This window comes from Scophthalmus maximus, chromosome 3 (genome assembly GCF_022379125.1).
Source record: "Scophthalmus maximus strain ysfricsl-2021 chromosome 3, ASM2237912v1, whole genome shotgun sequence".
In the NCBI taxonomy this organism is placed as follows: Eukaryota; Metazoa; Chordata; class Actinopteri; order Pleuronectiformes; family Scophthalmidae; genus Scophthalmus; species Scophthalmus maximus.
Window position 1 is genome coordinate 8,016,325 of NC_061517.1, and position 12,919 is coordinate 8,029,243.

Genomic DNA, 12,919 nt, shown 5'->3' on the forward strand with positions numbered 1-12,919 from the left:
GACACACCGACATTCATTTCAAAAAAAGTCCAGAATTAGACACAAACAAACAAACTTGGTCAAAATGAATGACTCAGATTGCTTTTTATGTCTCATACCTAACCATGCACAGCAAAGTACAGTCAAATGTGCCTGTAATGATGGCCATGTATGTACAGAAGGCAGAACTACATGTGATTAAGACATGACAGCGGTTGGGGAAAGGAAACAGAACCAGGCCTATAATACACTCACTGTGAGTCAGGCAGGAATGTTGAAGAATGAGCTGCATAAATAAATAAAAGGTGGTGGTGGTGCAATGAGGGACACCCCGAGCAAGAGACGGGGTGGGGGCGCAGCATCCCCTCCTCATCCTGCAGTGTCTGACCTTGTAGGATGACATGTAGACTGCAGCTTTAAAGCTGATGTCTAGGATATTGAAGTAATGGAAATCATACAGTTACTGTGAATGAAAATAAAACCTCATTATTTACATATAGGTTTATAACATGAGGTTCATGGTTGATGTAAGACCTATCACACTTAGTTGATAATACTGTTTTTTCTCAGGTCTATTCTGTGATTTCTACCAGCTCACCTCCTTCAGCTGGTCGAGCTCCTGCCGCACGGCCTCGTACTCCATCTCCATGTCGTCGTATTGCTGTTTGAGCTGCTGCTTCTCCTCCAGCACCGCCAGCCCGTACTCCGCCGCCTGGATCTTCTCGTTCGTGGTCTCACCCAGCTCCCGGGCCAGACGCTCGATCTCGGCCCGCATCCACTCCGGCCCGGCCTCCAGCAGCAGCATCGCGTCGGGGTATCCCCGATCTTCCACGGACATGGTGGTCGGCAACCGCGGCGACGTTCGCCAGCTGATGAGCGACAAGGGGGGGGGGGGTCGGGATGTCGGGGCGTCTTCAAGCGGCGTAACCTTGAAGGAGAAGCGGTCGCTCAAATTCGTCGGTACTTGAATTGCATGATTGTTACGCTTACGTTTCTCGTTGCCGGGCTCGTTTCTTTGGTCATGTAGGTGACTGTGATTTGTTTTCTCCGACGGGGGAGTCTCACAGTTGCCTCTTGTCACTGCTCCATCGCTGAGGTCCTGCGTTTTGCGTCTCCGCTCCCCCGGCGTGTCGGAGCGATTGCGCCAGAGCTGGAGTGCCGACTGCCAAGACAAGAGACGGGATGTACAACTTCTGGTTCTCGCCTTCAGAATAAAACGCTCGTAGGGGAAAATAGACGCTACACTGTGCGTAGGTGAGGGTTTATTCTGTATGTTTTATTTTATGAGGTAGAAATATATATATATATTTAAAAGAATGACATGCAGAGTGTGAAAATATGTTAATATTGTCCACAAATATCAAAACACTCTTCTTTTATTTTGAAGTCTGATTCGCTTGTTTCCGGTCCTTCACGCTACGGACACCGGCTTGTTTGAAACAGCTGAACGGCCGGTTCAACTGAATTCAAACGCACCTACGCAACCAGCTGGGGCAGCTGTGACAGAGCCGAAGTGCTTCATGGGAAATGTAGTATTTTAGCACGGACACGCGAATACACTGCGGTCTACCGACGCCACGAAGTGAACTCATTTCCCATCAGGCTTCGGTTATTTGCTTATGTGGAGCGCGGAAATAACCATCCAAGCGGCTAGTTTTCATAGAAATAGAACATACAGACAAGTTCACGGGTCCTCGGAAGCAGTCGCCTCGTGTATATCTGCTGCCACCTGTCGGAAAATTCATGAATTATTTTCAGTTGAGGAAATGCATTACATACAGTCATTATGACACTACCTGATTTATCTTGTATATGTTTATAAAATGAGCTTAAAATCAATAAAATCATCTTTTAAAAAAAGTTAATTTAAAAGTCTTCATCATCATGAGTAAACAGATGTTGTCAGATGATAAACATATAAAATATGTTTAAGACTAAATTTCATAACATTATATTATACAAATAAAATAGGTGCAATTTACTACAGTTTACTTTTGTTACTGTAACTTGATTTCGTTGATAACATATGTGAATTTTACTGATGTGGACTTGAGGCTAGAAGAGATCTATTATTTTGATGGTTAGAGATAAGCGTGTACTCACCGTATAATAAAATCTAAAGCATCACAAGCTGGTTTGAAGAGATCACAAGACACATTTCGTTTGGATTGGTTTCTTGTGACTATGAACACTGGTTTCATTTGGTCCTAACACTCTCTCTTTAATTATCCATCCTGTTTAAATCTCCATTTACTTATCTGTTTTTGCAGACAGAATTGCATAAAATCTTCCTGCCTATACTGACCGCCTCTTCTATGCTTTATCATAAACAGTTTCTGGATTTGCTTGGTGTAAATGCTCTTTTTTTCTATCCATATGTTTCCATATTCTATCTGCTATACACAACGTTTCAGACAACGGAATGGAAAAGGAATGGAAAACTATCTCTCGCTTTCTTAGTACCTAGTACCTCATACGAAACCTCATCAGAGCTAGAATTTGATATTAAAGCGTTATGATTTCTGTTTTCTATATTTTATCAAAAATATTGGTTGGTTTTCTCTCTGTCTTGTTTTGTTTATTGGCTTCACACTGTACCTGCACCATAAATAATATATATAGATCTATGACCTGCACGCTTGGTCAGAATCACATGACAGCACCCTAAGGTTGGCTCTGGTCCCTGTACTCCTCTGTCATGGTATCAGACTGGTGAGACATGCCTTACAATCACATGCCTGTGATTTACTCTGGGCCTTATCTCATCTCACAAATCACTACTGACACAGAGAGAGAGAGTTTTGTTCGTGTTCCTCTGATACCTGTTATCATGATGCTGATTGGTTCTTTCCTCTTCACAGCCAAACTGAGCTCCACAGTTTTAGCTGACAGACAATGTTAATTATAATGTTGAATTATTTGCTTGATCTGTAAAGAACAATCCAAGAATTTTCAGATGTATGAATAGTTTGATATACTATTAGTCAGAATTAGTACTACAAATAAAAAGCACTTAGCGGGACGGTAAAACACAGTATCATGTTAGGATAAACATACAAGAAGAAATTTAGTACAAGCAGAAATCTAAAATCCTGTCCATATAATAAAAATGGACTTAATGAAGAATATGATGATTGTGTGAGCAGAAAGATTTACGTCTATAGATTATAGCTATACATGCTTTTGATGTCTAAAAAGGTCTACAGCATAGCTTTGGGATTATTGGCTGTTAAGTCTCGCCACATGCTCTACATCATAACCTGATCTCTCTTAGGTAAACTAAACCTAACCAGCTTTAGTGAGGCGCAGGGTAAGCCAATCACATTTTATCTACTTGCCATGTCAATGAGTAGCCAGCTATTTGCAGCAGCAGCGGAGCAGGAGAGTTTAAGTTTGCTTTAGATATGAGAAATTAGATGAACCCTCTCATAACAAAAATCGTAAATCTATTTGTACTTATTCCCAACAAAGAGTCGACACGATGAGAAACTGTTGAGGTCCATAGTTGTTAAATGTTAAATGATGACAGTACATGCATTGGCAAACAGAATACATTGTACATCATTGTAGCTCATGACAGTCCAGCAGAAGCCAGCGGTCATGTGGTCACGGTATTGGTTTTAGTTGAGGAGTGGGTGCTCAGTTTTATACCCGTAGAGTAACAAGATTAGTAGTCTAATCCAGGAGGAGTCAGGAATAGCACTACGCTCCCCCCCCCCAGGGCAGAAGACAGAGCCCGTGCATGGAGGAAATTACAAAGATTATAAAGGACACAATCTCTGCAATTTCTCAACACATACTTAATTTATTCACAGTTTTCTTATCCTTCATCCCGGTGAGATGAGATGTCTTTCCGCACAGGAGCGCACAAGATGCTGTGGATGCTTGTATCACCCCCACCCTGCTAAACAGAGCTAATCTGAGACAAATCAAATCAAGCGAGGCCACAGGATTGACTTCCCAAAGAGCCGGAGAGGCAACGACAACGTCAGAGCTGCGGAGGTTGATGTCAGAAATGTTGGCGTCTGTGGCCGAGAGACATTTTTGTCCTGAGATGGTGGACACATGCAGCTCGTCCCACTTTACACAGGTACATCTTTTGTTCGCATTGATTACATTGATTTTATTCTGTTGTGCGTATTGTTAGATTAGTTTTATTCCTTTCCTTGTTTGCTGATTCAGGTTAGTTATTTTTGCACGTTAGAAGAGTGATTGTGATTTTTTTTTGTATTGAGGTCAAAACTATCTGCTAAGCAGATAAGCAGATAGTCAATCCCTTAAAATGGATTATGTCCGCTTTATGTGTGAATATGATCTGTAATGCTGATCTTGGATTGAGCCGAGTGGTTCACTCTTACTTGTCTTGTCATGTGGGAAACACACTGGTCACATATAGTTGCAGACTAAAAGACTAACATTTAATGCAGAGGACTGAGTATTTAGGGCATTTTCCAGATTGTATTTCAGGAGATAAATCCATCAGCACCAATTGTCTACAGAGAGCACCCGACAGTGTGTATGATGTGATATTTGTGTGTGCAGGCTTTGCTATGACTGTGGATGTCAGTCTGAATGACTGCTCATATGGCACTCCAGGCAAAGACAAGAGGTGGAGGTCTGATGGAATACCGTAAGTAAGACTGGTGAAGAAGACAGCTCGATAAACGTCAATGACTAAAAGTCCATTAGTTTGTCAGCAACAATAATGTATTTACAGGTGATCATTTCATCAAATGTGCCACAGGAGTAGATATATTTAGGGTAATGCTCTGATGACCAACTCGCGATGCCAGGCAAGGCTTAGACACTCCCCACACACGATCTCCATTAACTAGGTGCTGCAGAACCACCTACATTTGATTTACAGTCTGAGCATCTCAAACTTCTCATGGGATTTTAAGTATTTCACATTTCTCTGCTGAGAAACCACTAAGCTTTAATTCACATTTTGAGAACAAGGAAATACAATAAAGTTTTTCCGAAATTGTATTACTTACAATTTTAGATGGAAGACTTTGTGTAAGATCAGATTTTTTTCTTCCTTTCTCATCCCCACCCTTCAACGCCAACCACAACAGTCAGAGCCCCCAGGGCGAACTACACCATAGTGGGAGAAGCTTTACGTTATGTCGTCCCTGCACATATGCAATGCTCACTCGGCTGTGGAGGTCCAGACTGCAAGTATGACAACCCGAGTCACTGGAGCGACGACCAACAAGCTATAAAAGGCCTCTACTCGTCCTGGTACGCCTGTTTCTCCTACCTCAGTAGCAGCTATAGCTGTTTGTTGTTTCTTTCAATTTTGTATTTTTTTCTGAAACTAAGGTTGTTGAAGCAAGAAAAAAAAATGCAGATTATTACCTACTGCAGATCCCATTAAGATTCTTTTCTGTTATTTCAGGGTCACTGATTATCTTCTTGCCATGTCCAGACCCTCGACAGAAATCATTGAGAAATATAACATTATTGATCAATTCAGAAGGTATACACTTCTTTGTTTCATTCATGGAATCGCAGCAGCTTCCTGAGTATGAAAATCATCTATGGAGATGAGAATAATAACGTCTATATAATAATTTCTCTGTTTGTGTGTGTGTGTGTGTGTGTGTGTGTGTGTGTGTTTGTGTACGTGCGTGCGTGCGTGTGAGAAGGAACGGTATTAAAACAGTGATCAACCTACAGATACCTGGCGAACATGCCAGCTGTGGAAACCCTCTGGAGCCGGAGAGCGGCTTCTCATACCGCCCAGAGGCTTTCATGGAGAACAACAGTACGTGCTTCATGCACAATTTATACACAAATGTGTCGTGTTGCACAAAGTGTCACTGACAACATCTCATCACTGACAACATCTCATTATTTCGCAGTCTACTTCTACAATTTTGGCTGGAGTGACTATGGCGTGGCCAGTCTCACCACCATGCTGGACATGGTGAAGGTCATGGCCTTCGCGTTGCAGGAGGGAAAGACGGCGGTTCACTGTCACGCTGGTCTCGGCCGAACAGGTGGGTTCGTGAGGATCGGTGTAATGAGCCGTCTGAAAATTTCCCCTGCTTAATGATCACACAATGAAGGCGTTCTCTATCCTTCCCTGCAGGTGTGCTGTTAGCGTGCTTCTTGGCCTACACTACCAGAATGACAGCGAACCAGGCCATTTTGTACGTGCGTGCCAAGCGCCCCGGTTCCATCCAGACCAGAGGTCAGCTGGGTTGTGTCAGGGACTTTGTGCAGTTCCTCGCCCCTCTGAGGAGTGTGTTTTCCTGTGCAGAGCTTCAATCCAACCCAGTCACACTGTCCCAGTACCTGAACCGTCAGAGACACATCCTGCATGGCTGCGAGAGGAAGGAGCTGAGGCATCTTCCAAAGATTGTCCAGCTCGTGTCACGACTGCTGATGGACATTTCAGAGAATCGACAGGTGATCGAGGAAGACATTCTGGAGGCCCCTGATAGTCATGACATAGAGATGACCCTCAGCGTCATTGAGAAGCTGGGTCCTCGGTTGTTTGCGAAGGAACCCCGCTTACCAGGTACGCCCACCTTACCCAGACATTTCCACGAACCACCCATCTTCTACCACCGCAAAAGTCTGAGCTACAGTGAGTCCGACTTGAGACGACTGGGCTCAGAGCTCAATCTTCTCACGCAGCCTCTCGGATCCCTGTCCCAGGATAATGTTGAAATGGCTGCCGCATCCCAGTGTGGAGGTTGGAATAGCAACACATCTGAAGCCTCACACGGCTCAACGGGCTCACTGTGGCAAATCAAGAATGTAGAAAACCAAGACGGATGCATATTGTTGGACAAAGTGAAGCGGAAATCCATCCAACGTAGTGAGTCCATGGACAACCACGGACGTACTAAAAAGGACAACATGTTGTCCAGATGGAAGGCAGAGCAGAGGGAAGAGGTGAATGGGTCTCGAGGTAAAAAGGAAGAACACTCGGAGAAGTCTGAGGTTCCCTTCATCACCCTGCAGACAGAGTTGTCCCTGGAAAGCAGGAGGCTGCTGGTGGCACAGGCGCTGGCAGTGGACCTTTTCCTCGATGGGAGGGAAGAGCACAAGAGCAGAGTCTTAGCCTGGCAGGTAACTGACCCGTACCTGCGGTATAGTCAAATCAAGTTAAGATTTGCTTGAATCTGTCCATCAAAAAGACTGATGTTACGCTAAAATGTCAGTAACACCAGGGGTTCATGATAATCTACTATTCACAGCCACAACAACAAAGGGCTTCATTGCATACTTACAATCCAAAAGGTGCAGTTCACCCCCTGACAGACATTTAGAGTTGGCAATGTGTTTTTCTACATGACAAACTGATGAGTTACAAACGACAACGACCCCCTAACCCACACACACAGTGACTGGCATACACAAACCTGAAATTGGAGCAGCAACAATGAATCGATTGATCAACCAGTAATTGACTAGTAAATTATTAATCAATGAATTGCTTTTCAGTAGTTTTTATGAAATTCTCTGATTTCAGTTTCTTAAATGTGAATATTTTAAAATTTTCTTTGCTCCTCGTGGACGAAACAAAACATCATGTTGTGATTCGGGAAACTTGATCGACATTCTTTAACATTTTACAACTTTTCTTGGACCAAACAACGAATTGACTAAATTAATTTGACAGATTAATTGATCATGAGTGTTGCAGCCCTATCTGAGATATTATATGAAATTGTGTTCTACCTTTGTTGGTAAGATTAAAACAAGACTTGCCATGTCCATAATAATTTCCACGACACTATAATGACAAGCACGTAGCAGCGACGACAGAACATCACGTCTGAATAAGTTGCCTTGGAAACATACAGGGAGACTAAAGGGACTGCCCCGATGTGTGCAGGCGGAGCTGAACCAGGGCGGTGCATGGGAAAGGCTGTGTATGGAGCGGGATCCCTTCATCCTCACTGGGCTCATGTGGTCATGGCTGGAGCAGCTCAAAGAGCCGGTCATCTCCATTCAGGAAGCCAAAGGCCTGAACCCCGACCACACCGATCCTCAAACTGTCTTCGACACACTCGACCAGGTCAGAGGTCACTCGTGTGCCGATTCGCCCTTGATAAACGGAACCTTCCATTCTTTTAGCTTTACTCTCTGTCACCTCTTCCCAGGCTCCTAGAGAAACAGTGATGTGCATACTAGACTGCATGGCTCACATGCTGATGATACCAGAAGAGGTTGAAGACGCTTTCCTGAATCGTACGGTCAAGGCTTTCACCTGGGTGAGAAAAATATAACCCCCCTATTATTTTCACTTTAACCGTGAGTTCATTTCCTCATCGCCCGTTCTGTTTTTAACTTGACAACCTCGTTTGCCTTTGAACAGTTGGAATGGGACTCGGAGGAGGGGAGAAAAGTGTACGAGTCCATGACTTCAGTCCTAAGGCGAGTCCTTGAAGACAGATATTTGAACATCTTCGACACAGATCGGGCACCTTTGTCTCCCTTCTCTTTAACGTAGGAATGTGTTTGTGGTGCATTGCATGAAAGAGACACGGATGATTTTGTGCCTTGTGACAAAATTATTGAATATTTACTCATATATTTTTTATGTGGGCTGTATACAAACATATATGGTATGTAGTTTACAGCCACCAGGACATTACTTACTTGCCTCAGTATTATTTTACGTCGGTAGTGAGTGGAGGCAACATATTAAAGAAGAGGTGGCCAGAATATTCTCTTGCTATACTACATGCCTTAAACTCTGTCACATTCAGCAGTGAATACCTCAGCTCCATAAGTTAAAGAACATTTTCCTCATAAGCAAATTGTACCACACAGTGTATCACTGCTTTTCCCATAACATAGTGTTTCTCAACTGTATTAGGTGTAACATTCTCTTTTTTGTTGTTGTCACAAACCTACCAGGGAACATCATATTGCTACACAGTCTATGACGAACATTTCATAATAAAAGCATATGTTCCTCCTTCCAGTGAGTTGTGCAAACGGCATGCAGGAGCTTTTTTTGTGTGTGACGCTCAGGAGGTGAAATAATAAGCTTTCAACACGTCTTTCCCATCTCTTCCTTCCACTGAGGCCACGATGCTGGTGTAGTCACAGGCAACATGAGCGAACCCTCTAGTGCACAGGGCACAAAGCACAGAAGTCACAAAATGAATAACATAAGGATGATGCGAATGTCAGGTAGTAATAATGAGAATACGTTGAACTTTGAAAATACCTGCGTTCAGTTAGTAATGAGATAAACGACTAATGCGTTGCTACAGCAGACAGAGATGTCACGTGGCACACTACCTGGACATTGTGTGAGAGCCTCCCAATAAGTGGTATCTGCTCTCTAGAGTCAGCGCGTTGTCCCTGTCGTTTTTCCACGTCAGTACTCGTAGGGAGAGGTCCTGCGACGCCGTCACCACGCGAAAGCTATCCTGTCAATGTGAAGACACATACACACTTCTACTTATCTCTGTTCACACAGGCAAAAGGGGAAAATCCCTTTGAAATCCAAATGAGAAAACAGCCTACCATACATATAGAAGCGATGGACATGGTGTGCTCTTTGAAGTGAGCGAGTAGGGCTCCTTTCAGAGAGTACACGCACAGCTCCTGGTCAGCCGCCAGCACCAGGCAGTTGCTGTCTTTGGCCTCTAGGAGGATGTGTGACGAGCTGGTGTTCAGCGACAGGGGGAAGGACTCCACCTGCTGGACTACGATGAGAAGAGATTCAAAATTACAAGAGCACAAGTCTCCTTTTAAGAAGAAATCCATCATTAAAAGCCGCTGAACTGTACCGCAGGAGCCATCCTGCGATGGTAAATCATAAAACAGAGAACATGTTTAGTCATGTGTGTCAAACTATCCACAACGACAGTGAGTGTGACAGGATTTACGGTTGAGAAGACTCCCTTATTCAACGTTTCTTTCCCATCTATGGATGCATTTTCTCTCAGTGTCTGTTGAACATCAATATTGAGTCAAGGAACAAGTCTAATGTTGAGGAGCTGACAGGTTAAAGCAGGTTAATCTTTTTCATTCTATTAAGATAAGATAAGATAAGATGAACATTTATTGATCCCCCGTAGGTGAAATTCAGGATCGACACAGCAGCACAAAGTGTAGCAGCACCGGGGGAAAGTGTGAGGATGAAATAAAGTATAATAGAATTGGGGCTGAGGTAAATAACATAAAAGAGAAAAACTCAAATAAAAAAAATATTATTAAACTCTACTGTTGTTTTGTTGTATGAGACATTTCTTGAAGTGATGATTTGCCAGTCAAACAAATTACAAGTGGATGAAATTCATCAGTTTGTGTAAAAACAAAACCCCATTTTTCTTGACTGATTCACCAAATTAATGTTATTTTTTAAATTTAATACCTATTAAGAGACTCAGTGTCAGATGTGAAGCATATCACTCGTCAATCTGCACACATCTCTGTCCTCACCCTGGATATCTGACTTATACTTTGTCTTTTTAACGCTGACATCGAAGACAGTGAGGGCTTTGTTGGTTGAGCGCACGGTGCGGTGGATGACAGCCAGTCTGGCAGGCTGGGTGGGTATGAAGACAGCAGCCTGGCACCCAGCGACTGGCACAGCCCGGCACAGAGGATCTTCGTCCTCAGACGGAGAGATCAGACTCTCAGTGTAGATCACCTGGCAACGAACCACACAACAGAAAAATCTACAAAATCTGCATTAATGTTTCACCGTTCTTATCTGTGAACACTCATTTTCCCAGTGTGTCCTTTGGACAGAGGTAACGCGGTCAAAGAAAACATTAGAGAAAAGACCAGGGTAGGGAAAACAAATAGTAGACAGGCTGTCAAAGACAACAAGAAATACCTTGGGACTCAAATCATCGCTGTCCTTGGTTCCAGCTGTGATCCATTTCTTGTTGGGTGAAACTAGGAGTATGTTGACTTTAAAGGTGTCACACACCTTCACGCTGGACTTTTCAGTCAAAGCCGAATCAGCTAGCGTGCACACAGATCCCTGACTGGTTCCGACCTGGATGAAAATATCATGAAACGCACGAGTTACTTCTTTTATAGTACTTTACTGGTTTACAAAACAGGAAACTCTGAGGTTACCTACAGCGAGAAACCAATCGTTGTTGATACTGTACTGGAGTAATGTACAGTGTGGCGATGCAGTTGAATATGAGGCCACCTCCTGGCCATCCTGGCCCTGCCAGGTCTTAATGAGGCCCGTGGAGTCCGCTGTGATCACAACGTCACGCTGTTCATCTGTTACGATCGCTGTCAAAGGACTCTGCACGGCGCTGCACCACAGAAGCTCCCCCTGAGAGAGAGAATGAGAAGAAAAAAAACTGCCACTTCACCTAAATACCTCGGTGTATTTATTGCAAATGACCTGCAACTTGCAGCCAAGCAGGGGCAACTGCTGGAGAGTTTGTTTTAGAGAGGCATTGCTGGAATGAAACCTGCATCCGTGTGTCTTGCAGTGGCACATGAAGGCAGTGCATGTCACGGGTTTACTGTAGATAACGGGGGAATGCAGTACGATTGGCCGCATTCAAACACTTTCACTGCTGACTTTACTTTGTGGCATCTGAGAAAACAACAACATGTCGCTTGGAAATGCATTGTCTATGTTTTAGATAATGAAAGTATAAGGATTGAAATGTGTCACCTAATGTTGAGTTTTCTGAGTCAGTTATTCATGTTATATTTGCCCTGGACAAATGTCCAACTTAAGTCAAATGAAAACTAATCAAACTGAGGTTAACAATCAATCTCTGTGCCTCCAAACAAGGGGGGGGGGGGGGGGGGAAGAAATCCTATTAACGTGACCACTGAGCATGCATGGTGATGCTGAAGGTGTTGCACCTACATTTTGGATGTTCCATGCTCGAACTGTACCATCGGTCGAGGCACTGCAGACCGTGGCGCCGCTGTTCCAGAGGTCGGGATGCTGGGCTGAGTTCCCCTGCAGATACACCAAGCCCACCACCCTGCCTGGTGGGACAATGCATGGCAGATATTTAAATAATAATAATAATAATAATAATAATAATAATAATAATAATAATATTAAGGGATTCAAATCCAAATGGAGTCGTGGTTCCAGGGTGAGACCGGATTACCTGTGTGTCCTCTGAGGCTTTTGCAGGTGTAGCCTCCTGACCGCCCCTTCGTCATCTTCATCTCTAAGTGACATCGTCGCAGGAAGTAAGTCTTCCACGGGTGAGTCACACGTCCCCCGCCCAGCACGGCGGGGTTACAGAAGGCCCATCGCTGCAGACACAGCCTCCTGAGGAGGCGGTGGGTGTTCACCACAACCATTATTTACAAGAGGCATCAGCCCGGCTCGTTTTATTATGTATAGACGCAGGCAAGAGACAACTCACCTCCACAACCAAGGAGTGTCTGCCACTTCATGCCAATCCTGAAAACACACAGATGTGATGGGACACACAGATCAGACACTTCTGAACCAAGTGTTTCATTAGAAACAACTTGTCTCGCGGCTACTTCCGCAAGTCGCGCACTCCTCTTACCGTACACACGCGCGAGGCAGTGATTAGATCGTCCTCGGTGAGAAATGTAAAAATATGGATAAGGCAGTCGCCGATCAAGTGTTGGTGATGTGTGTCCATACTGACGTCAATAATGTTACACTGTCTCGCCAGTAATCTTCCCACTGTACATGAGAAACACAAAGTTTGCGAAATCTACGGGAAGAATGCAGGGTCAAAGGACGTGGTTTGTTTCGCTTTGTTTTTTTGGCCTGCAACGCCTCGTTCACGCCACCAGATGTCGCCACAACACAAGGTAGGTGGTCCAGAGAGCGACCCGGGCTGGAGTCGCACCACAGGCCGCGCGCACCAGATGCGTTACAGAATCGATAGGAGGGTGTTTCTTCGTTTTACTTTGCCTGGGAGAGTGGACAAAAGTATTATTTCGTCTGTGTCTGTTTTAGAGGGAATCTTTCTAAAAA

The 12,919-nt window shown here is 44.1% G+C and overlaps 3 protein-coding genes across 8 annotated transcripts in view; 1 reads left to right on the forward strand and 2 right to left on the reverse strand.

Moving 5' to 3' along the window:
- The window catches only part of LOC118316650 (protein bicaudal D homolog 2), a 42,675-nt gene extending 41,537 nt beyond the window's left edge, over positions 1-1,138 (reverse strand). For 4 of the 6 annotated variants that reach the window (XR_004795240.2, XM_035644674.2, XM_035644673.2 and 1 more), the window contains exon 1: positions 578-1,138. Coding sequence is in view for 5 of the 6 variants with exons in the window: in XM_035644674.2 (XP_035500567.1) it covers positions 578-817 (240 nt within the window). In the remaining variant the exon portion in view is untranslated. The remainder of the gene's footprint in view (positions 1-577) is intronic. The other 2 variants (XM_047330918.1, XM_035644675.2) reach the window with 2 other exon arrangements.
- Positions 1,139-4,033: 2,895 nt separating this feature from the next.
- On the forward strand, positions 4,034-8,644 carry ptpdc1b (protein tyrosine phosphatase domain containing 1b). Its single transcript, XM_035645088.2, has 9 exons — positions 4,034-4,069; positions 5,009-5,223; positions 5,381-5,461; positions 5,631-5,749; positions 5,847-5,984; positions 6,077-7,065; positions 7,835-8,017; positions 8,103-8,213; positions 8,318-8,644. The coding sequence occupies exons 1-9, from the start codon at positions 4,034-4,036 to the stop codon at positions 8,450-8,452; spliced, it is 2,007 nt and encodes a 668-aa protein (XP_035500981.2). The 3' UTR covers positions 8,453-8,644.
- fbxw12 (F-box and WD repeat domain containing 12) lies at positions 8,468-12,674 on the reverse strand. Its single transcript, XM_035645084.2, has 10 exons — positions 12,480-12,674; positions 12,330-12,367; positions 12,066-12,232; positions 11,813-11,937; positions 11,054-11,260; positions 10,802-10,966; positions 10,402-10,612; positions 9,481-9,662; positions 9,253-9,383; positions 8,468-9,075 (listed from the first exon to the last, which is right to left on the reverse strand). Exons 1-10 carry the CDS (start codon positions 12,576-12,578, stop codon positions 8,976-8,978), a joined length of 1,425 nt encoding a protein of 474 aa, XP_035500977.2. The 5' UTR covers positions 12,579-12,674; the 3' UTR covers positions 8,468-8,975.
- Between the last annotated feature and the right edge of the window lie 245 nt (positions 12,675-12,919).

Excerpts from the sequence above, each read along its gene's own strand:
- ptpdc1b (XM_035645088.2), top strand. The coding sequence starts at position 4,034 with ATGGTGGACACATGCAGCTCGTCCCACTTTACACAG. Across the intron at positions 4,070-5,008 it reads GCTCGTCCCACTTTACACAG|ATTTTTTTCTTCCTTTCTCA; the intron begins GTACATCTTTTG and ends GTGTAAGATCAG. Across the intron at positions 5,462-5,630 it reads ATTATTGATCAATTCAGAAG|GAACGGTATTAAAACAGTGA; the intron begins GTATACACTTCT and ends GCGTGTGAGAAG.
- fbxw12 (XM_035645084.2), bottom strand. The coding sequence starts at position 12,578 with ATGGACACACATCACCAACACTTGATCGGCGACTGCCTTATCCATATT. Across the intron at positions 12,233-12,329 it reads GACACTCCTTGGTTGTGGAG|GAGGCTGTGTCTGCAGCGAT; the intron begins GTGAGTTGTCTC and ends CCGCCTCCTCAG. Across the intron at positions 11,938-12,065 it reads AAGCCTCAGAGGACACACAG|GCAGGGTGGTGGGCTTGGTG; the intron begins GTAATCCGGTCT and ends TTGTCCCACCAG.